This window comes from Cuculus canorus, chromosome 1 (assembly GCF_017976375.1).
Source record: "Cuculus canorus isolate bCucCan1 chromosome 1, bCucCan1.pri, whole genome shotgun sequence".
Lineage (NCBI taxonomy): Eukaryota > Metazoa > Chordata > Aves > Cuculiformes > Cuculidae > Cuculus > Cuculus canorus.
In genome coordinates this window covers 29421872-29443536 of record NC_071401.1, presented here as the reverse complement: position 1 = coordinate 29443536, position 21665 = coordinate 29421872, and the positions used below count along the sequence as shown (strand labels likewise).

The 21665-nt window shown below is 39.8% G+C and overlaps 1 protein-coding gene across 3 annotated transcripts in view; it reads left to right on the top strand.

The window, feature by feature from the left end:
- The window catches only part of FNDC3A (fibronectin type III domain containing 3A), a 124992-nt gene that overhangs the window by 64201 nt on the left and 39126 nt on the right, over window positions 1–21665 (top strand). For all 3 annotated transcript variants that reach the window (XM_054058764.1, XM_054058754.1, XM_054058772.1), the window contains 4 exons: window positions 3454–3530; window positions 8055–8292; window positions 11282–11554; window positions 13601–13659. In XM_054058764.1, the coding sequence (XP_053914739.1) occupies window positions 3454–3530; window positions 8055–8292; window positions 11282–11554; window positions 13601–13659 (647 nt within the window). The remainder of the gene's footprint in view (window positions 1–3453; window positions 3531–8054; window positions 8293–11281; window positions 11555–13600; window positions 13660–21665) is intronic.

Here is a 21665-nt window from a genome sequence, read left to right as displayed (position 1 = left end):
ATGTGCTTTCTGTCAAGAAATCAGTAATTTCACTGTAAAGACCCTGTGCTCATTAAAATATATAGTCTACCACATTTTTTTTCTATGCGTTCTATTTTCTTGAATATCCCTCTGCAATCTAACTTCATTCCATAGCCACCTAGAAATCTAATCAGAAGTAAATTAGAGTTCACCCTTACATCTTGCCTATTAAAAATATATTTTTATGAATTCTGGAACTTTAAAGCACTAAAGATGGGATGCAAGTTTTCAAACTGGCAATTTGACTCTATTCCAGCACTGCAATACTTTTTCCGTTTCCTACATTGCCTTTATGTCCTTATTTTTGTGACCACCAGGTTATGGGGATAGTGAATATAGTTTTGTGGATCAGTGGTTGTGCTGGATTGGAGATCACTGCTTTTTTTGTTTGTTAGAGAGGTGAAAGCACTAAGTAAGTTTTAAAAAGGCTGCTAAACAATATTCTTTAGACATCTAAAGCAAAACAAAACAAAATAGCCAAACCCAATTAGAGATACCCACCAAAATGAGCTGTTGAGGTTAAAGTTTCTTTATCCCCTGAGGTCATTACTTTTGCTGTAAAAAGTTCAAGTAGCTGTGGTCTCAATGCTCAATTTACCTGAAACTTATATAGTTTAAAATTGCGGGTTTAGTACAAGTGTCAGTGTTTTGTATTCATTATGGAAAACTATAAGTAAGCAGCGCAAGATACAAGCTGTGTAAAATCCACCCTCTCGTGTAAGAATGTAAACCCTTATTTGAATCACAGAATCAGAGAATGGCTTAGGTTGGAAGGGACCTTAAAGATCATACAGTTCCAACCCCCCTGCAATGGGCAGGGACACCTCCCACTAGATCAGGCTGTTCAAGGTCCCGTCCAACCTGACCTTGAACGCTTCCAGGGAGGGGCTGAATGGCAAATTACAATAAATACACTCCTGTTGACTTTTTTGCATTTATTTTAAGCTAATGCTCTATAGCACTTTTTCAGCTTCTCTTTTACTGCTTTCACTTCACTTCACTTCACTTCACTTCACTTTGATTTCTTTTTAGTACTTCATACTCAGGAGAATCTGAAACATTTTCAACTGAGCAAAGGGGCCTGAAGGAGGTTCAATTCTGAATTTGTAGCTTACTATAGGCTTTACGTTCTTTACTGCTGCACAGTTCAGACAGTCTTTCAATTAATACCTTAAAACATCTCTTCTTCCCTTTGGCGCAGGTATGGGTTAACATTCTGTCAAGAATAAAACCGTGATTCTTTTTAGGTAATACATTTAAAAACTTCTGTATCTTATTCTGAAGAAGTCTCTATAGTATATGTAATCAAGTTGGATTACATACTACTTTTTTAAAGAATGCGTTTTGTTCCTTTTCCCCTGCTCTTGGCATCTGGATATAGTTATCTTTACCTTTCTGTCAAGTTCACATTTATCAGAATGAGGTATGCTAATCTTATATGCTGTACTTTGCATTTACTCAGTACTTTCCATTTGCAGATCTTAACTGTGTTTATAAAACATTAATGTGCAACTATGAATGCCCTTTTAGAAGTATTATAGAAACTTCTCTAAGAGTTGTGTTGGTGCTTTTGGCAGCTTCACTACACTGAATTGGAAATTTGGAGAATGCAGCATGGAGCATCTGAATCCCGGCTTTATGAACTTGCCATAAAACCTGGTTGGATTATGTTGCGTTTCAGTTTTTCTGTAATAATTAAACTACAACAATTGTTGCCTTCTGTTTTTTAAACACAAGAATGTAAGGATGTCTGTAGGCATTCCCTCTTGAAGCCTGTGCCAGTGTGCTTGCTCTGATAGATGCCAGTATGAAATACTAAAGGGGAGAGCACATGGATAAGGCAGGTGTGTAGAAATAACTTTCTGGCTTCTATTTTTCTGAACCTAAAGTAATATTATATTTTTACAGCTCCTAATGGATAGCCCCTCTCTGTTTAATTTTTTATAGGTCTTCTACTGTTTCTCTGCTGCCAGCCCTTTTATATTTTAACCATCTTCATGTGGAAGAATCCTGGTCTCTTTAATCTTTCCTGATAGACAGGTGGAAAGCCACTGTAAACTTCTCGCTTTTTTTTTCTTTTTTTTTGTCTTTTTCTAGTTCTGCATGTTCTTTTTGAAAGGTGGAGACAAACACTGCACAAAGTATTGAGGTACAGCGTGAATTTATAGCGGAGCATAACAACGTTTTTTGCTTGTTCTCTGTTCTGTTCCTAATGATTTTTAATGTTCTTGTTCTTTCTGCAAATGCCACTGAACAATGCTCAGCTGGTGTTTCCTTAGACATATATGTAGTAACTCCATAGTCTGTTTATTTACAACTAATTTGTGGCTTATCACTGTATAATAAACACATTTGATATTGTCCAGGTACTTTATACTTATGAACACTATTTCTTCTGCTTTTTTATCATCTGATCATTGAATACGGTGGGATCCTTTGCAGCTCTCTGAGACCATACCGAAAGTTTATCACCTGTCTGTTCATTTCCTTTTCCAGAAGTTTTGTTAATACATTGAACAGGTTCTTCTCTGCATGCCTGTGAGACTTCTTTGACCACTACTGGCACTTTGAAAGCTGATAAATTACTTCTCTTTGTTTCCTGTTCTCAAGCTGTTTAGTTATTCATGAGACGCCCTTTTCCCGTTTTAAGCAAAGGCAGCATTACTTCCATAGGGGTCTTGGAGAGGCGCTGTCAAAAGCTTTTGGAAAATCCAAGTATGTCACAGCATCCCTGTGGCCTTTGGAAGTATCATGTGTTCCAGTCAGTACTTTATCTATAAATGATACCTTAACACACCCCTGTTGTTTCATGTTTATCTAAGTGTCTGTGAACTCTGTTCTTTCTGTTTTGCATGGTACAAGGGTCATTATGGGATCACGACTTTTCCCATTAGTAGGAGTAGACTCGTTGGTTTGTAATGCATTGGCTTTCCCCTGGGAACTTAAGTTAGCATCCTGTTTGCTGCCTCCCACTCCTGTGGTACTGAGACCACTTGAGGTGATACAGAGCAGCATTTTTATAAGTAATTTTCTTTAAAACTCTTAGCTGAATGGTACATGGTTTCAGCAATTTATTTCCAATACGATTTTTTGTTTTCTTCTACGGTCTTTTCATCTTGAGACACTTCTTCACTTGTCACTTGTTAAGCAGTTTTGACACGAGCTCTTCTGTGAGCTTACTGACAGAGAAGGGGAAGGGAAAATATCTGCTGGTGATTTTTTTTAAATGTTGTTTCTGGTTTTTTTATTTCTAACTGTTTCTTAGGTTTCTAAGAGTGCCCTTTGCTATAATTTCATCTGCGCAGTTCATTGCCTTTGTTTATCCATGTTATCTTGTATATTTTTCCCAGGGACTTTCCAGCTCAGTATGTTCTTTGAACTTTCTCAGACTTTTAAATGCTGCTGTACTGAATATTTCTGTAACCCATTTAGGTCCTGCTCAGGTTCCAATGATGTCCCCAAATGGTTCAGTGCCTACTATTTATGTGCCTCCTGGATATGCCCCACAGGTATGTCTCTTCATCTCATTCTTATTTTATTTCTTTTCATGCAAATCATGGGAGTAGAACCAAAATCTGTCAAGTTTCAAAGTCACTGTGGTCAAGCAAGCAAGTAAGTAAGGGGGGAAATCCTGCAGTATCTCTGTGATGGGAGCCTTGTCATGCTGTATGTGTGCCTGTTTAGTTATATATTAACTACTTATATGACAATAACAAGCACAGTAGCTTTATGAGTTCAGGATCCTAATGTACTCAGTGCCTTCTGAGCATAAAATACAATCATGACCCAAATAGCTCATTGTGCAGGACCTATTCTGAATTCTGGTTTAGCGGATATTTTCTCCTGGCACCAATGTAATTTTATGTATGTACGTAGTTCATATAGCAAAGTTCCTTGCAGGTAAGAATAAAACAAATCAGTTATAAAAAGTGTAGCAAACAATATGGAAAAAATGTCAGCTGTTGATGGCGAATAAATTATCATATAATACATGTTTCCACAGCTTATCTTAAAATGGGGCTCTGATTTTCTCACTGCTGTCTGATTCATAGTATCATAGTGTAGTTAGGGTTAGAAGAAACCTTAAAGATCGTCTAGTTCCAACCCCTGTGCCATGGGCAGGGACATCCCACTAAATCAGGCTGCCCAAGGCCCCATCCAACCTGGCCTTGAACACCTCCAGGGATGAGGCATCCACAGCCTCCTTGGGCAACCTGTTCCAGTGTCTCACCACTCTCATGGTGAAGAAATTCTCCCTAATGTCTAGGATTCCTCATTTAGATGCCTGAAAATTAAATGTGTCAATTAAATGTGTAAATAACCTGGACATCCTTTAAAGCAGATTAAAGGGATGATTCCTATTGACTATTTTAGGCACTTGTATTATAATGAGATTTGTGGCCTTCTAGATGGTGTCTCTTTGTTTCCCTCATCTATTAAACAAGCCTAAGTCAGTAGGTCAGACTTGGAAGTTAGACCAGATGACTGCCGCTCTCCATAATGTATGTCTTTTCTGACAACATTCTGTTGTCGTGACCAGTCTCCCTCTGACTCAGCATGCATCCCATGGTGCATCCCATAAGCTGAGAAGAGATACAACCTGTAAAATGCAATTTAAAAAAAACCCACAGTGTCTAGCAGATGTTGGACTAATTTTCTGAACTGCATAAAAAAATTGTCCTCTAGCAAAAAAAAATGCTCTTAGGTTAGGAAAATAATACATGGGGTCACCACGGTTTTACCTTCCAGCTGTTGGGAAGTTGGCTGAGTTGATTCCTATTTCCTTCACAGCTGAATTCCCAGACAGGCAGAAGAAACGTGAATTAAAAATAATCATGAAAGTCGATTTGTGGTTGGGTCATAATAAAAAGTCCTAATTCCTCTTAGAATTAATTTTTTTAAGAACTGAACTGAAAGAATTTTTTAGATAATTGAAATTCAAAGTTTTACCATATCTATTGATTACTTAATTTCAGTTGATGAAGTACTTATGTTTAAAAAGTTGTGTAACCTGCAACAATTTGAATAATCTTTATGAATGGAATTTAGCCTTCCACTGAGGACAGCTTGCAGCAGACAGGCTGAAGGACTGAGCCTCCCTGGGGCACACTCCTCAGCCTTTCACTGGAGCTTGTTAGTGCAAGCAAGTGTTGTGCTAACACAGAGCTCTGACTTTTGAACTGAAGGTGCCTCGAATCTATCAAGCTCAGAGTGCAGGTGGAATGAGCTCATGTCTGCTGTTTTCATCTGAGTAGAAGTGTCATAGCCCAAAAAAACCCTGTCGTTTATAAGGCTTCTGAAGTATTTACTGCTGAAAAAACATTACTGGCCGTTGTGGTTTATGATGAAAGTTCCTGTTACAAGCCAGAAGATTTAATAGTCGTCTTGCAAACAGGAAAGTCTAACACAATCAAGCAGAGAGTTATCCCAGGCTTAATGTAGTCCCAGCAAAGTAACTTGCATGGTTTCTTCAGGCATGGTATGTTTTCAGACATCTGCAACTGCAGATATATTTTGAGAGAAATTGGAAGCCATCTAAATGTCTAAAGTCATCAGCCTGGCAGAATAACTTCAGCATAACCATCCTTTGTCTATCCATTTTCATTTAGTTCTGTTATGCCTCTGCTTGTTTCAATTCCTGTTTGGCAGTGACAGAGCGTACTGTCCTCTCTTGGAAGTTGGGGATAACTACAGAGTAAAGCATGTTTATTTTTCTTATATCACATAAATAAAAAGCAATTCATAAGTTTATTTAATTTTCGCTTCCTCTTCTTTTGGAACTGTAGTTCTAAAATGCTGAAAGAAAGCCCAACTTCCTTCATCCTTTCTAAGCTGTCTAAATTCTCTGTCTGTAGTGAATTTTCCAGTGCTGTTTGGTTGGTTCACTCTGCCAAACAAGCCTATGCCAGAACTATGTGTTTTGCTAGCAGAATTAGGATAATAGCTTGTTTGCTTTTTTTTAATTTAAGATTATGTACTTGACATGATGCTCTGACTGATTTTTGGAGGGTTTTTATGTGGGTAGTAGCTTAGTAGAGGTCTACCGTTGAGGAGTTGTTTGATGTGGAGGCACAGTTACAGACCTGTCAGGCTCTTTTCATTTTACACTATTGAACTTAAGGTCCCTGTTGCTATGAATTTAGTATCTATTTCTGAATACTTAGACTATCAGCAGACCCAAGAAACAAATAAATTATAAACTAAGTAGCTTATTGTTTATGGAAGCTGCTTCCTACATGATCTGCTATAAAATCATAATAAATTGCAATATTTTTTAAGTGTGTAAGCAAATAGGACTCAAATAATTAAAACTGTGTTTCAGTGTTTAGAAAATTTCATTGGAAAGCAATTCTAGTCATATTTACTGCTCTTAATATATCGTGCTTTTAGATACCACACAGCTATGGTTGCACAGATATGAAGAATGTTCTCTTTAGTAGAATTATTCTTTCATGCTAAGGGATAATTTCTGAAAATAGCCCATTTTTTTAAAGTCATATGATATGTATGTGTTTTAAAGCCATCTTCACTTAGGTCATTTGTATTAATTTCCAGCACCGTATTTATGTAAGAAAGATGAGATCAGCTCCACTGTGTACATATTTTTACGTATTTTGAATGTCATTGCTTGTGTATAAAGATCCTCCTTTTACCATTATACCAGAAGCACACAGCTTTGTCTACAAAACTGTCTGCCTCAGTATGGCATCAAAGTTCTGAAACAGTTTCCTAGGCCATGCTTACTTACCTTGTATTGATTTGGCCAGCAGGATAATTTTGGGGTGTGCAAGTTAGATTACTGTCAGAGAAAACAAAAGCAGAAGCTCCATTCCAGATGTACCAGGTGCACACCAGGCCCTAGCCAGAAGTACTTTAAAAACCCAATGATTGATTTCAGACAGCTTATTGTCATGTATCCAGTGTAAGTGTTCACACCAGATCGTGGGACTAAATATAGCCAAGCATAATTCTCTTAAGCTTAAAACAGTGGAGGTGAAAGCAGCTTGGCATTAAGTGCTTTGATCTATTGATCTGCTCCTGTCACATCAGGTTACTCATTGGTCTACATGTACATGTCCCTACCTGATTTCAAATATCAGTGAAAACTTAGGTCATAGGGTTGTCTCGTCCCCTGCTTTTGAATATGCTCATGGTATTCCAGATTCTGTTCTTCTCCTTTTCTGTTTACATTGCAATCCTCACTGTGACATTAATTTACAGCATTTTCCTAGGAAGTGGAGAACAATTTATTCACATCCAGACTCTTAAGGTTATTGGACACCACAATACATGCAAGTCAAATTATGCCAAGAACATTTCTAGATATTATCAACAGTCATGTTTAATTGTGAATTTACCACTAGTGTTACCAACATCACAAGAGGATCACAATGGCAGTTTTTGCTGTCTGTGATGTGCATCAGGGAGAGACCCGTGTTTCTGATCCAGCTGATGACCAACTTGCTGGGCGAACAGACCTCACGCTGCATAAATGGAGAGAAAAAAGTCACAGTGGGGACTGGTCTTTGCTCTAACCGCGAGGCGCTTCCCATACTGCATCTGTTGGTACACGGCAACCACCATCTGCATCACCTTCTTAAAGGAAAAAAACTAGCAAGTCACTTCCAGGGAGAAGTAGAACAAATCCATGGACCAGTGTAGCGTACAAGCAGTGTGAATGAGGATGGAAACAGGACCCTGGAGACAAGCTGGGCTCATGCCATAAATATGCCAGATTCTTTATAAGATTGTTTAAAAAAAAATCTGGCTGTACAATACTTTTCCCATTCACATTGAGAAATTACTGGCATTGTTGTAGTTAATACACTTAAAATAGATAACCCTTTAATTGTCCTGGTTTTTCTTAGGCTCCTGTGTTTTCCTTTTCTCAAACGTAGAGTTTTACCTTTGCTGAGTTTTATTGAAATATCTATAGAAACATACCTTTCAGACTGTCATTCTAAACATGTTCGTTCTTTCGCTTGTTACTAAACATTTCTTGGTTTTGGTGTGCAATGTCTCTCACTGTACAGGTTATTGAGGATAACGGTGTTCGAAGGGTTATGGTGGTTCCCCAGGCTCCAGAATTCCATCCTGGTGGTCATGCAGTGATACACAGGCCTCCACATCCCCCACTGCCTGGCTTCCTTCCTCTTCCAGCCATAATACCCCCTCCACCGCGTCATATATACTCACCTGTGAGCGGAGCCAGTGACATACCAACACAGTACATTCCACAGTATCACACCTCACAAATGTATGGGGATCTGGGTAAGTAGCTTATCAAATATGGTGAGTTCTGTCATTGGTAATGATACACTGCATCACTATCTGTGATGCTGAGGTACGGGCTTTGTCAAGCAAAATTTATAGCTTGAGTGGGAGCTGTACACAATAGATTTAGAAGGATACTAGTCTTGTTTTTACTGAAGCTTATTATTCAGAAGTTCTTCTAATTAATGTGACTTGTCTATTCAGTCATCCATTAAACATACAGTTTATTTCTTGTGTATATAAGTTGTAGATTTGCACAGGAAAGCCCGGGAAGTGTTTGTAATGATTCAGCTGATCCCTTCCCCTGAGATTGAGCATTAAAACCTGAGCCCTGTTCTGAGATATCATATCTTGCAAGTATCTTGTTTGAAGCATGAAACAGGAGTTCTTAGTATTGATTATGAAAAAATGTTTGCTGTTTTTCATAATACTGTGCACATTTAGTCCGATGTCTGTATTGAAGTCCAACTTGAGTAACCAGGTGCCATCAACCTAAACTTAATATTGTGGTTGAAGCAGTCTTTGGTAGTACTATTGACATCTGTCTTTAATACTGTTAAATGGCAAAATGTGTGTGTGTCTACTGACTCAGTGGTTGCATTGCTAGGTTAATATTTACATTTGTAGTAGACTTGCTTTTCTTTAGATAAGCTTCAGCTGCAAGGCAAGTACTGACCTTGAAAGACTTTCGGAGAGCAATGCCAGGTTGCTCCTTTTAGAGAAAGAAGCTAGAAGCTATGAAGAGGGAGACTAATTACAACTTTGTCATGGCTGTTGATGTGTACATTCTCAGCATTTTCTGATACAAGTGAAATCATCAAAAAATGTCCTCCATATAGTCACCGTGCTTAAATAGTCATGATGTTCAAAGCTGTCAGGAAAAAATATACCAGTGTCTTGATCTTCCTGGAATTCTTAGTGTTTCTGTATTTTTAAGTTGTATTTCTTCCTTGCACTGCTTTGATAACAGTACATTATTAGATGCTCTTTGGATGCTTATTTCTAGTTTTATTAATTTCTTGGTTTCCTGTAGATGGCAGTTGTTTGCTTTTAGTTTGCTAAATTAAGAGATCAGAGCGTGATAATTAAATGCATAAAAGAGAAAGGATACTTGTTAATACATTAGTATTTTTTAGATTTTTGGTGCTAGATTGTATCCCTTCATATAGGAGCAGTATAATTTTCTAAACTGCTAATGTAAAACAATTGATAAAGTGAGATTCTTTGGTTTTGCTTTGTTTTAAATATACAGATAAGATGCCCTTGGATTTAAGGAGTTAGAGATGCTTTAAGTTGTTTCATATTTGCTGCAGAGTTAATATTCAGTTATGACTGACTTCCACCATGGCTTTCAGAAGTCAAAGCCCACAGTAAGCCTCATATATGAGCAACCTGAATTTCACAGAATTGTTTACATTGGAAAAAAACTTTTGGCCATAAATCTAACACTGTCAAATTCTAAACCATGTCCCTAAGCACCACATCTGCACATCTTTTAGATACCTCTAGGGATGATGAATCAACCACTTCTCTGGGCAGCCTGTGCCAGTACTTGACAACCATTTCAGTGAAATAATATTTTCTAATAACCAGTCTAAACCTCCCCTGGTTGGTACAACTTGAGACCATTTCCTCTCTTCCTATTGCTTGTTACTTGGGAGAACAGACCAGCACCACTCCCAACTCCCAGGTAGTTGTAGGCAGTGATAAGGTCTCCTGTCAGCCTCCTTTTCTCCAGGCTAAAGAGCCTCAGCTTTCTCAGTTGCTCCTCACAAGACTAGTTCTCCAGCCCCTTCACCAGCATTGTTGCACTTCTTTGCACACTCTCAGGATCTCTGTGTCCTTCTTGTAGTGAGGGGCCCAAAACTGAACACGGGTAAATTTAAGAGGAAGGGGGGAACCATAAGTACTTCCAGTGTGGTAGTTGTCTAACAAGAACACCTAAGTCTCTAATGACAGTGAAAATCAAATTTCTAAGTAGTCATAGCTTATCTAAGTAGTCCTCTGTCAAATTTTCTGGGAATTAAGCTGAAGTAAACAAACCAGAAACTTCTGCAAGTTCTCTAGTTCTTTAATTTTGCCTTTCTTGCAAGGAAGATTTTATTTGATTTTGTTTTCTGTACTTCTAGCACATAAGGATTAAAAAGTAATGAATTTCATTCTTCATACCAAGTGACCCAGCTGAAAATGGACAAATTCTTTGCTTGTTTTGAAGGATGTCATTTTTTGAAAGCTTTCATCATTCATCGGAGATAGAGTTACACCGAGGAAAGAGTTGGTGCTGTGTTGGTGCTGTGTGGTGCACTGTTTTAAAGTCTTGAGTCATTAAGCTGTTTCTAAGCATAAAGGTGAAATGGATAGAAGTGTTAGAATTGGATAGAAGAGTTCACCAATCTGCAGGTTTAATTTTTTTCATTAGTCCAGTACAGAGTTTGTTCCATAGGCATGTTCTGACTTAGATATGGGACTGAGTACTTACAAGACCTAGTCATACAATCTTCAGTCTTAGTTTACTGTCGTTTTAGTGCCTTTCAGTTGCCCTTTGCTTTTGTGGTTTTCTTTCCCAGTTGATTTCTGCTGAAGCACCATTAAATACGGCTCTGATTGCATAACAAAACTTAAAACTTATGTAATTTTTATTCAGTATTAGAGCAAATCTCCTCCCATGTAATAAAGTAGCAAGTTTTTTCTGTGTATACTTTGTCCTGTACCTTGTAGCTTAAGGAAGATTGTAGAAACATTTTAAGAGTAGTTTTTAAGTAGAAAAAAGATGTGGGAAGGAAAGATTACACTTTCTTACACGTTGTTAATGTCCAGTTAGTGTGTATTAGTTTATCTACTGGACACTTCAGTTTTCCAATGACAATAGAGATGTAATTTTACGTGCAAGCATGCACTGAATGCATATTGCATTTTTAAGTAGATATTGCATTACATTAAGTTCTTAGTGGTTACTTTTAATTTTTTTTTCTTTACTTTCATTTAGATACTCTGCCTGCTCATGGAAGATCCAACTTCAGAGATGAAAGGTCTAGTAAAACATACGAAAGGTTGCAAAAAAAATTAAAAGATCGTCATGGAACTCAGAAGGATAAGTTGAACAGTCCTCCATCATCTCCTCAGAAATGTCCTTCTCCTACAAGTGAACACAATGGACTTACAAAAGGACAGGATGCGGGTGGTATAAGCACAGGTTCTACCAAAAGCAAGTCTCTGGGTAAAGGAAAAAGCAATTCTCAGACAGACGCAGAAGTAGAAGGTAAGTGTTAACTTGTGTGTATGCGTGTATAATGCAAGTCCCATGTCTGACTTGGCGTAGCATTTTTAGATAGAACACCAGGTTTTGACAGTCTTGAAGTTAAGTAGTAGCTCATAACTGCCTTGACTTACACAGAATTGAGTTAATGACAGTCAGCCTGCTCCAGACATTGGAACAGTGGGCTTAAGAGAACGTAACTACTGACACACAAGTCTCCATGTAGATTTGAGCAAATCTTCTGAGGCATACTTCATAACACTGCTTAAAGAAAAATCTGTGCTTTTGTCCAGAGTTACTGGTGCTTACATTTTGAGGAATCACTGTATATTGATGGCCTGCTTGATACTGTAGAAAACATGGAAAGAACCAGCGGTCTGGTACAGGAAACCTGCGTTCATCTTGTTAGAGGAGGAACATTTTGTAAAAGAGATACTGTTGTTATATGAAATTCACATAATGCCTGTCCCTACCAACTTGTTAGTCAAAGCGCTTTGTAGAAAAGGACTGGTCCTCACACTGTCCCCATGAGTACATGTGTTCTGAGACACTACCATAGGGGATGTGTTTGTTCATAATACCTTTATTTCATCAGAAAGATTGTGAATCTTATAAATGGACTGAATTCACTCAGTCTTGGTCTCACACTCATTGTGGAACCTGATAATGTGTCACAATATAACTTGCAGGTCATTGGCATGACACTTCAGATTGAGAACACAATGTCAAAGACTTGTCATCAGCCAAGTACAATTTTCTCAGAATAGCTAGCTGTAACTAGTGATGCCAAGGGAAACCATGATTTTCTCAACTCATTTTTACTTTGAGGTGATGATTTTGTGCCAATGAATATTAGATTGCTGTAGACCAAAAGGAGTGTGAAGAAAGTATGTCTTAACTAAGACCTGGAAATTACAGCCTAAAAGAACTGTTTAAAAACGCGCAGACGGTACCCTGCGAAAGCTTTGTATCAAGTGACGCATTTGAGATACAACCTGAATTCAGAAGTTGGGGACTGTTGCTCCAAACTTGAACGAATACTTGTCACTGTAGTTCCCGAGTGACGTTTGTCTTGGCTTCAGTTTACTTTCTGTTAGTTGGTATTTATCTGTGAGCTAACGTTACCAAGACACGGGTGATAAAATGTACTGTCGCTTACATGGATTAAAACTGTGTTAATGATTCCTTAGAAGTATTTAATGTGAAAGATGGAGAAGTCCACTTTTCAGAATTATTTATTTCAGGAGACGTTTTTGAGAATTATGCACTGTGACTTAGACTTGTGACAATAAACAGAAGTCAGAAAGGCATTTAATTAGTTACAAACTTAGAAATATTAAGTTGGAAACAGATTTGTTGTGTTTTTTGAAGAATTTTATCAGGTTTGCTTTTCTTTTCTTTTTAGTTAAAGACAGAATAAGTGAATTAAAAATGCGTAGGCATACCTTCAAAACTGAGTAGCCCCTTTACTTACACTATTGAGATAATAAAATTTTAATATTGTGTGAGATAAAGTACATGAAATGCTTGCTATAAACTTACTGAGTCCTCTATAAAGCTCTGCTATACCTTCAGCTGAAATAAACTGCCTTAGATTCTTTCCCTGAGATGTAGCTGAAGCCTAAGGTTTTGCCCTTGCAGTTGACAGAGGCCAACAGTATTGCCATCAGTCCTCTACCTGATGTGCAATAACATATTAAATAAGTACTATAACTTGACTACATCTACATCCTAAGAGAAATCTATAGGGAGTATCTCAGCCAAGAACTTAAGTTCTCCAGAGCAGTGGTTTGGTTGAAGTTATACATTCATAAAAGATAACCTGGCTTTCTGTACTCCATTACATCACAGAACAGATTTAGAAATAGTTCAGTATGAACAACATCTTTGGAAGCTTTTTTGGTTTTATGTTGCTCTAAATGAAGCTGGCAATGTGTTCTATTTTATATGTTTTAGTCTATGTGCATTGTTTAATTTGGAGAGCAATTTTGCTATAAAGTCAATAATATTCACGGGTACTTTTTGTTCGCTTTGATTTTGTTTTTTAAGAAAAGGATGAAGAAACAAAAGCACTTGAAGTACTTCTTTCTAAAATAGCCAAGCCAGTGGTAAGTAAATAAAGCTTTTGATAAAGTCAGAATGTGTCCTGCTAGTTTATACACTTACACCTCCTTTTCTCTTTCCAAGTTTAAAGGATCTTTGACTTCCCACACTAAAGAAAACTTGCTTAATTATAATCATTAAAATGTAAATGACTGAAGTAATTTTTAGTGTATTAACATTTATGAAGCTAAAGTTGTCTTGATACTTATTATGTGGATTTATTCTTGTTGACCACTCTGTGAAATTTCAGTATTAACAGTGTTATGAAAAATATACGTAGAAATAGCTTGTAACATTGCCAGTAACATGGTTCTAGTGCTTAACATAGGTTGTTGCTTAACATTCTATCTTACTGTAAAATCTCTTCTCAATTTCTTGTGCCATTATTTAGTTTTAACTCTTCAGGAAACAGTTTTACACACCAGGTATCTCTAGGCATGAGAGATACCTGGTGAGGTTTTGGAAAATCTTATTTGAAAAGTAAAGAAAAGCAATGGCAGATTCCTCTTTAAGAATCTCCAGGTGGGAGAGACATAAAATTCACAAGGAATGTGACTGTCAGCAGTGGGCTTCTCACTTAACCTGGCTTAATCTATCGATTTCTTTTCAGTTTGTAAAACTGTGTTTTGTAACCTCTGTGTGGAGGTTCTTTAAAGAACTGTTGCCAAATTCAGCAGTTTATTGTGGTTTAGAACAGGCCTGCATTCTTTTCTTTCATCATCAACCTGGACATAAGGAGGAATTTCTTCACCATGAGAGTGGTGAGTCACTGGCACAGGTTGCCCAGGGAAGTTGTGGATGCTCCATCCCTGGAGGTGTTCAAGGCCAGGTTGGATGGGGCCTTGGGCAGCCTGATCTAGTGGGACGTGTCTCTGCCCGTGGTAGGGGTGTTGGAACTAGGTGACCTTTAATGTCTCTTCCAACCCAAACTATTCTATGATTCTGTGATCATTCAGACCTTCCCTGGTCTCAGCCTTTCTCTGAGGGTTTATATAGTTTTTCCAAAAATCTGCACCTTAGTCCTCCAACTTGCCTGTGTAAAAATAGTCTGCATTCCCTATTGTAAACTAGAAAAAGTCTATGCAACTGAAGCTCTAGGAGGAGTTTGCCATAGGTTTGTCTGCTCAGTCAGCTACTTCTTCTATAATTGCGCACCCTGCTTTTCATCCCTTGTCAGTCCTCAGCTTACGCCACCACACTTGCATGCACTCACACACAGTTCATGTGACTAGTAAAGAAGATAAAACTTTTGTGGAAGGAAGGACATGCAGAGAAGAGAAGATAAGGAAGGAAGAGGGGTCAGATGGAATTAATGGTCATCATCAGACTTCCAGTGTTGCTGTTCATCAGTCTCATACCTTCAGCCCTTCATCTCCCAGACAGCCTGGTCCTGGTTTTAGTACCCGGTCTTGATTCCTCTTTCATATGTTTATTTACAATCTGGTGAGGTGAAGTGAGAGAGCTGGGGCTGTTTAGCCTGGAGAAGAAAAGGCTCAGGGTGATCTTATCAGTGTATATAGATATCTGCAGGGCAAGTGGAGGCAGTGGGCACAAACACAGGAGATTTCCTCTGAACAGCAGTAAAAACTTTTACTGAACACCAGCACAGCTTACCCAGAGAGTTTCTGGGTACTCCCTCTTTGGAGGTACTGAAAAGCTGTCTGGACATGGTTTTGAGCAGCTGGCTTTAAGTGACCCTGCTTGAGCAAGAGGGTTAGACCAGAGGACCTCCAAGGGTCCCTTCCAACCAGCTATTCTGTGATTCTATGGTGTTCCAAGGGCTGAGCGGGGATTGTTATTAGAGAGATGCATATCCTGACCTGTCCAAGCATCAGAATGGGTTAGTGTGTCTTTAGAACCACTCTGTCTTTGGTGGTTATAAGCAGCATGGAGGTGGAATCTGTCTGAATCAAATCCTATAAGAAGGGGCTCAGAGAAAGGGAGGAGTTAGCTGGTCCTGGCTGTTGCTGTGGTGTAGATAGTATCCAGGAGTGTCAAGTTCAGTAGCATTTAACAGGATGACGCTGGCAGTTGGAGCTAATGGAAGGTTGATAAGAAGAATTTTTTGAGAAGAAACAGGAAGTGGAGAGAAAGCTTTGGGAGATTAAGGTGTGGGAGAGAAAGAAAGTGAGAGAGTAAGAGACTGCTCTGACAGGCAGCACAAGTCCAAAAGATGATCAAGACTTGAGGGATCTTAAAGTAGATGAGTAGTCTAAGATGAGAAGATAAGACCAGGAACAAGCAGAGTAGTACGTGTCAACTATTGGAAGAATGAGAAGGAGAACAATTAGCTTTTATGTTTGTTATTTTTACCAGCAGACTGATAACAAAAGGGTAATAGGTCTCTTGTTAGTAAGACAGAGAGGTGGGGATAGTGGGCAATAACAGCAAGGGACTGAAACTGCCTGAGATAGATGGAGCTTGGCAATACAAGAATAGCAGAACTTTATTGAGAGACTAAAGGGCTAAAGTCTGGTGTGGAGTAAACAAGGAGTACAGGCTGGAATGAAGAACTGTTGATTAGGACCAGGCTTCAAGGAGCTGGAGATAAAGGGTCATAAGGGGTTATGGCTGTGAGAAAGGAATGTAAGTCTACATCTGATAGCACTGATTTTTATCCAAGAGCTGGAACATGATCCAGCTTTTCCACATCTGATCTTTCTTCTGACAGCAAGTACCTGCAAAATCCTACCATCAGAAGCTTCCTTTTGCTGCCTGTTGTTTCACTGCCTAGTTATGTATCTCATCTCCACAGATGTTAGTGAACAGATGTTAGACTGCTATTGCTAACGCTCTGTTAGATCAGGCAGTAGAGATTTGTGCAGTGGATCTAAAGGCTCTAGACTTGCTGTAGGATGATGCCAGAAAGAATTTAAGGAGTCATTTGCTATGATAAAAAAAAATTGAAAACATAAATTATGTATATAGACACATTCTAGAAAAATATGTGACAAAATATCGAACAGAATTCTATTCTGTTCTCAAAGTGAAGCAGGAAAGATTTGGTACTAATGCTGGTACATTGTGTTCAAGATTGTAATAGCCTTTTGGGTTTGTTTGTTTGTTTGTTTTAAATACAGCATCATGCTGTCCTTTCTGTATGGTCCATGCCATTCACTGTAAAAACATAATATGCCTTGGGAGTGGGTCAGGGCTTTGCAGCTAAAGGCACTGGTTGTCTTTGACCCCATTTGACTCCAAGTCATGAGGGTCTCTCCCAGCAAGGGAGCACAGGCCTGCTTTAGCCACATACTGCATCAGCATGGATATAGGAACAAATTTTGCTGCCATGTAAGCTTACTGCAAGATAGTGCCGTCACTGGGTTATGCTGGACAACAGCATTCTCATCATTCCTCAAGTCACGAAAGCGTGCTGTCCCCTTCTTAACTTAATGAGAATGTGGATGGTCTTTTTCATCCTGACTAGAAGTAGGGGGATCAGTTCTCTAGATGTATGCACTGTCCTTTGCTAGTGGTCAGGGTATGCAGGATGCCATCCAAATCTGGAGTGTCACCTGTGGCTGAATTTCCAAGGGGAATGACAACTCAGCTTCCAGGGGAGGTTAGAATGAAGACTGAGCAGTATGATCTGGTGGTGTCTTCTTCTGTATTGCTAATGACATATGAAAAAATAATGGAGTGCCAGTCTTGTTTTCATTCACTTCCTTCCACCCTGAATACTCAACCAGCCATGCCTTTCAGGCAAGCACACCATTTCCCCTCTCCACCATGTCCTTACTCGAACGTCATTGCATGTAGCTGTGTGCCTACGAGTGCTCTCTTTGCAGACCTCAGAAGACATTGCAGGTTTAGGCAGTAGTAGTGTGCTGCAGACTAGTCAGTGTACACAAGGCAAGAAGCCAAACTTCCAGTGCTTGGAGAGGCTTATGCTTTGCAAAGACAAGGGACTGTCAAGGCTGTGGGTGGGTGGAAGACTCGCTGATGTTGCAGCTTGGGGGAGTGTGATATGATAAGAGAAAGGGAGGCTATGTTACTTACTTAGGCCTTGCAGGATCGAGAGCAACCCTCCCACAGTTTCTCCAAGGAAACGTATTCCTCACCCTCCCACAAGTGAACCAGGAGATAGTGTTTTCTCACGCCTTCTGTTTGTAGTTATCATCAGAAATATTCCTGCAAGTTTTTGATTAATTGTTTGCTTGAAGCGCTCACTGTGGGGTCTGTACCACGATGCTGCTCTTGATGGATCGTCAACATGAATTTCCTGGTTGAACTTCAGTGCTGGCATAGGCAGTACTGGATACCAACTGTGGTGGTTGTCGTATGATCAGATAATCATATGGGTACAGTACAGTATCCATTGCACTATATCCTCCAGGTGGCTTCAGAAAGCCCAGAGTAGGGCTGAAGGCTGTGACCTGCCCTGGGCTGTCCCATGCCTTAATGTCCAGGTCCGGGGCATGTGCATCTGAATCAGATGGTGGACTTCGTGGTGTGCTTTCATTCACATGTCTCCTTCAGTTCTCTGCACTATGGGGCACATCAGCTTTGCTTTGTCCAGACTCCCATTAGATGTTTTTATGAACATGTTCTCATTTTCTTCAGTTCTTTCAATATGGATCCCCCATCCTTTCATATGTGGCAGTGTTAAATGAAGTTGGTAATGTGGTACTGCCACCTGCTGACCCTTCTGCTTAGAGAGGTCTTGAACTTTCTATACCCAAGTGTAAGTTGGAGTGGTTCTGCAGATAGCACCACACAGAGTCCTCAGCATTTGAGCAGAATCCCCACCAGCTGTCCTGTCTATTAACCAAATAAAAAAAGTAAACAGAAGATAAGACAAGAGGGCCTGTGAAGACAAAAGCAAAATGAAGAATGGAGCAGAAGGCTAGTGTTCAATAAGAAGAAGCAATAGGAACTCATAGTTTGAGGACTGGTTGTATAAGATACAAGTCTCTTGGTAAGGGATCATGTTTTGTGGTTCACACATTTCTGAATATGCTTATGGGCTTTTAGAATGTGGTGCACCTTATGCACCAGTTAAGTACCTTGTGTCACTGTGAATGCAATCCAGTTTGCACATGCTAAAACTGCTCTTTTGTTTGACCCTAATTAGGATAATGAGGAGATTCTCTTTTGCAAGCTGGACTGCTAATGCAGACACATCCACCTTTTAGTTTCTTCCATGCTAGGACCTGACTCAAGCATTGTACTGTGTGTTGCAGAAGCACATGGTGCTCAGAGCTCAGTGCTCAATTGCAGCTGCTGGAATAAGCATATGAAGTAATAAGTAATGCCACGCTTTCTGAAAAAGCCACTCCTGAGTGTTTCAGAGCACCTAAGAATAGTAGATTCTTCTGATCTTAGTCTTTGTTCTTCAAAAATACTTTTTACTCCTTATATTGCAGAGATTTGTCAAAAATATGTTAATGTTTTGTGCTTGAGAACTGATGGGAATTTCTGAAACTCTAGTGATTCTTTTCCACAATAGAGCTCTGGCCTGTGTTCAAAAAGTCAAGTACTGGGCTATTATTGAACAGCAAGTATAAAGGACAGTATTGAATAGTGGCTGCTTAGTGAAGAACTTAGTAATTGCTGTCATATCCCTGCATCATGCAAAGCTGAGTTTTGTGTTAAAATAGTATATGGTGATGTAATCTAGCCATAGTGCGTATACATAATAGAGAAAAGTTTTTTATAGGAAATCTTTCAATACTTTGCTTTTGTCCTTTATTAATTGTCTTATGAGGAATAATACAGCTGAACCTAGACTTGTGTTTAAGAATCATTCTCTTAGCTGGAAGTTGAATCTGAAAAGCAGTATCAAATTTTTTATAAATGAATTTAGAAGGACTTAAATTTCATTTTCTGATTCTTCCTTGTCAGTGCTTCCAACTGTGATTTTTTTTTTAGTAACTAGGAGTGGTTGAAAATACTCACACACCTCTACGGGAATTTACTGAAAAGCTCCAGAACTTGGCAAGCATGTTACATCTTTTAAGAGTGTAGGCCCAGAAGAAAGACCTTGATGTTATTCAGTCCCACTCCTTCTACCTCTCTTCTTTTTATCTGACTACTGCCCCCCTCACGCACAAACTCTGTTTCTGAGGCCAACACAATCCTTGACTCCCATTCTCTGGGGTTGCAGAAAGGAAGAAGGTAGCACCTTCAGTGGAATTCAGGTGTACGAGGGACAGGATTGGAAATTATTTCCATTATTTATGCCTGCCAAAGAGTTAAGTGTTGTACCTCTTCTTCTGTTCTTCTGACCATGAGCCTGCTCTCATAGGCCCTCAGGTATGTGCCTCTTACACTTGTTCTGTAACTAGTTCACTCCCCAGGGCTTACTAGTTTAGTCTTGGCTTGTAGGCACTACTTGGTTTAATGCGAGTGTACATCGCTGACGAGGAACCAGGGGTTTAACTTGAACACCTGGTCTATTCCAGACCCTCTCAGTTTTCTTGGGCACCATCTGCTGGACCCAGTGACTTTGCTGTAGGTTGTGAATTTTATAGTCCACAACAGGGCTACATAAGAAGGATACGGATTTCTGTCTCGTTGATAGTGCAGGATGGAAGTAACATTTGACAGTTTTAGCTTCTCCATCCACCAGTAACAGAGCACTGCCTGATTTGGAGCATACATGGTGGGCTGACGTTGGCTAAATGCCAGGTGACTCCAAAGCTGCTCCATCGCTCTTCTCCTCAGCTGGGCAGGGGAGAGAAAATTTAACAAATGGCTGTCATAGGTTGAGATAAGGACAGGGAGAGATCACTCAGTGATTACTGTCACTGACGAAACAGACTCAGCTCGGGGAAATTAGTTTATTTCATTACTAATCAAATCAGAGAAGGGTGATGAGGAATAAAACCAGATCTTTAAAATACCTCCTCCCTACCCCACCCTTCTTCCCAGGCTTGGCTTTACACTTGATTTTCTCTGCCTCCAACTCAGCAACACAGGGTGATTGGGAATGAGAGTTGTGGTCAGTTCATTACATGTTTTCCCTTCTGCTCCCTCCTCCTCAGGGAGAGGACTCCTCATACTCTTCCCTCATTCCAGCATGGAGTTCCTCCTATGGGAGACAGTTCTCCACAAATTCCTCCAGTGCGAGTCCTTTCTGTGGTCTGCGGTTCTTCACAAACTGCTCTAGCGTGGGTTCCTTCCACAGGGTACATTCCTTCAGGAACAGACCTGCTCCAGCGTGGTCACAAGTCCTGCCAGAAAACCTGCTGCAGCGGGTGCCACTTTCCACGGGTCCTCAGGTCCTGCCGGGAGCTCTAGCGTGGGCTTCCCATGGAGTCCCATGCCTCCTTCAGGCACATCCACCTGCTCTGGCATGGGATCCTCTATGGGCTGCAGGTGGATTGTGCTCCACTATTGACCTCCATGGGCTGCAGGGGGACAGCCTGCCTCAGTGTGGTCTTTGCGCTGGGCTGCAAGGGAATCTGCTCTGGCACCTGAGACACCTCCTCCCTGTCCTGCTTCACTGACCTTGGTGTCTGCAAAGCCATTTCTTGTGCATATTCTCACTCCTGTCCCCTAATGCTGTTTCACAGTAGGGTTTTTCCCCCATTCTCATATCTGTTATCCCAGAGGTGCTACCACCATCACTGATGGGCTCATCCTTGGCCAACAGCAAGTCCATCTTGGAGCCAGCTGGCGTAGACTGTCGGATATGGAGGAGGCTTCTAGCTGCTTCTCACAGAAGCCGCTTCTATAACTCCCCTTCTACCAAAACCTTGCCACACAAACCAAATACAAGGTATGTGTGGATTTGTACGTATAGAGAATTTGTATGATCTTTTACATTGCAGCTTTTTATGCACCATTGGGATGTCCTTAATTCCCAGCTTCTGTGAACACTTTTCACTTTGCATTTCTGATCACTGGCTGTGAACACTTTGCATTTCTGATTTCTGATCCACTGGCTGTTGTTTTTAAGCTTTAGCAAATGGGCCATAGCAAAGCTTCAGTTTTTCATAATATTCTGTAGTCACATACTCTGTTTACACAAAGTAAAACAACCAGAACAACCTACATAGTCACTGAT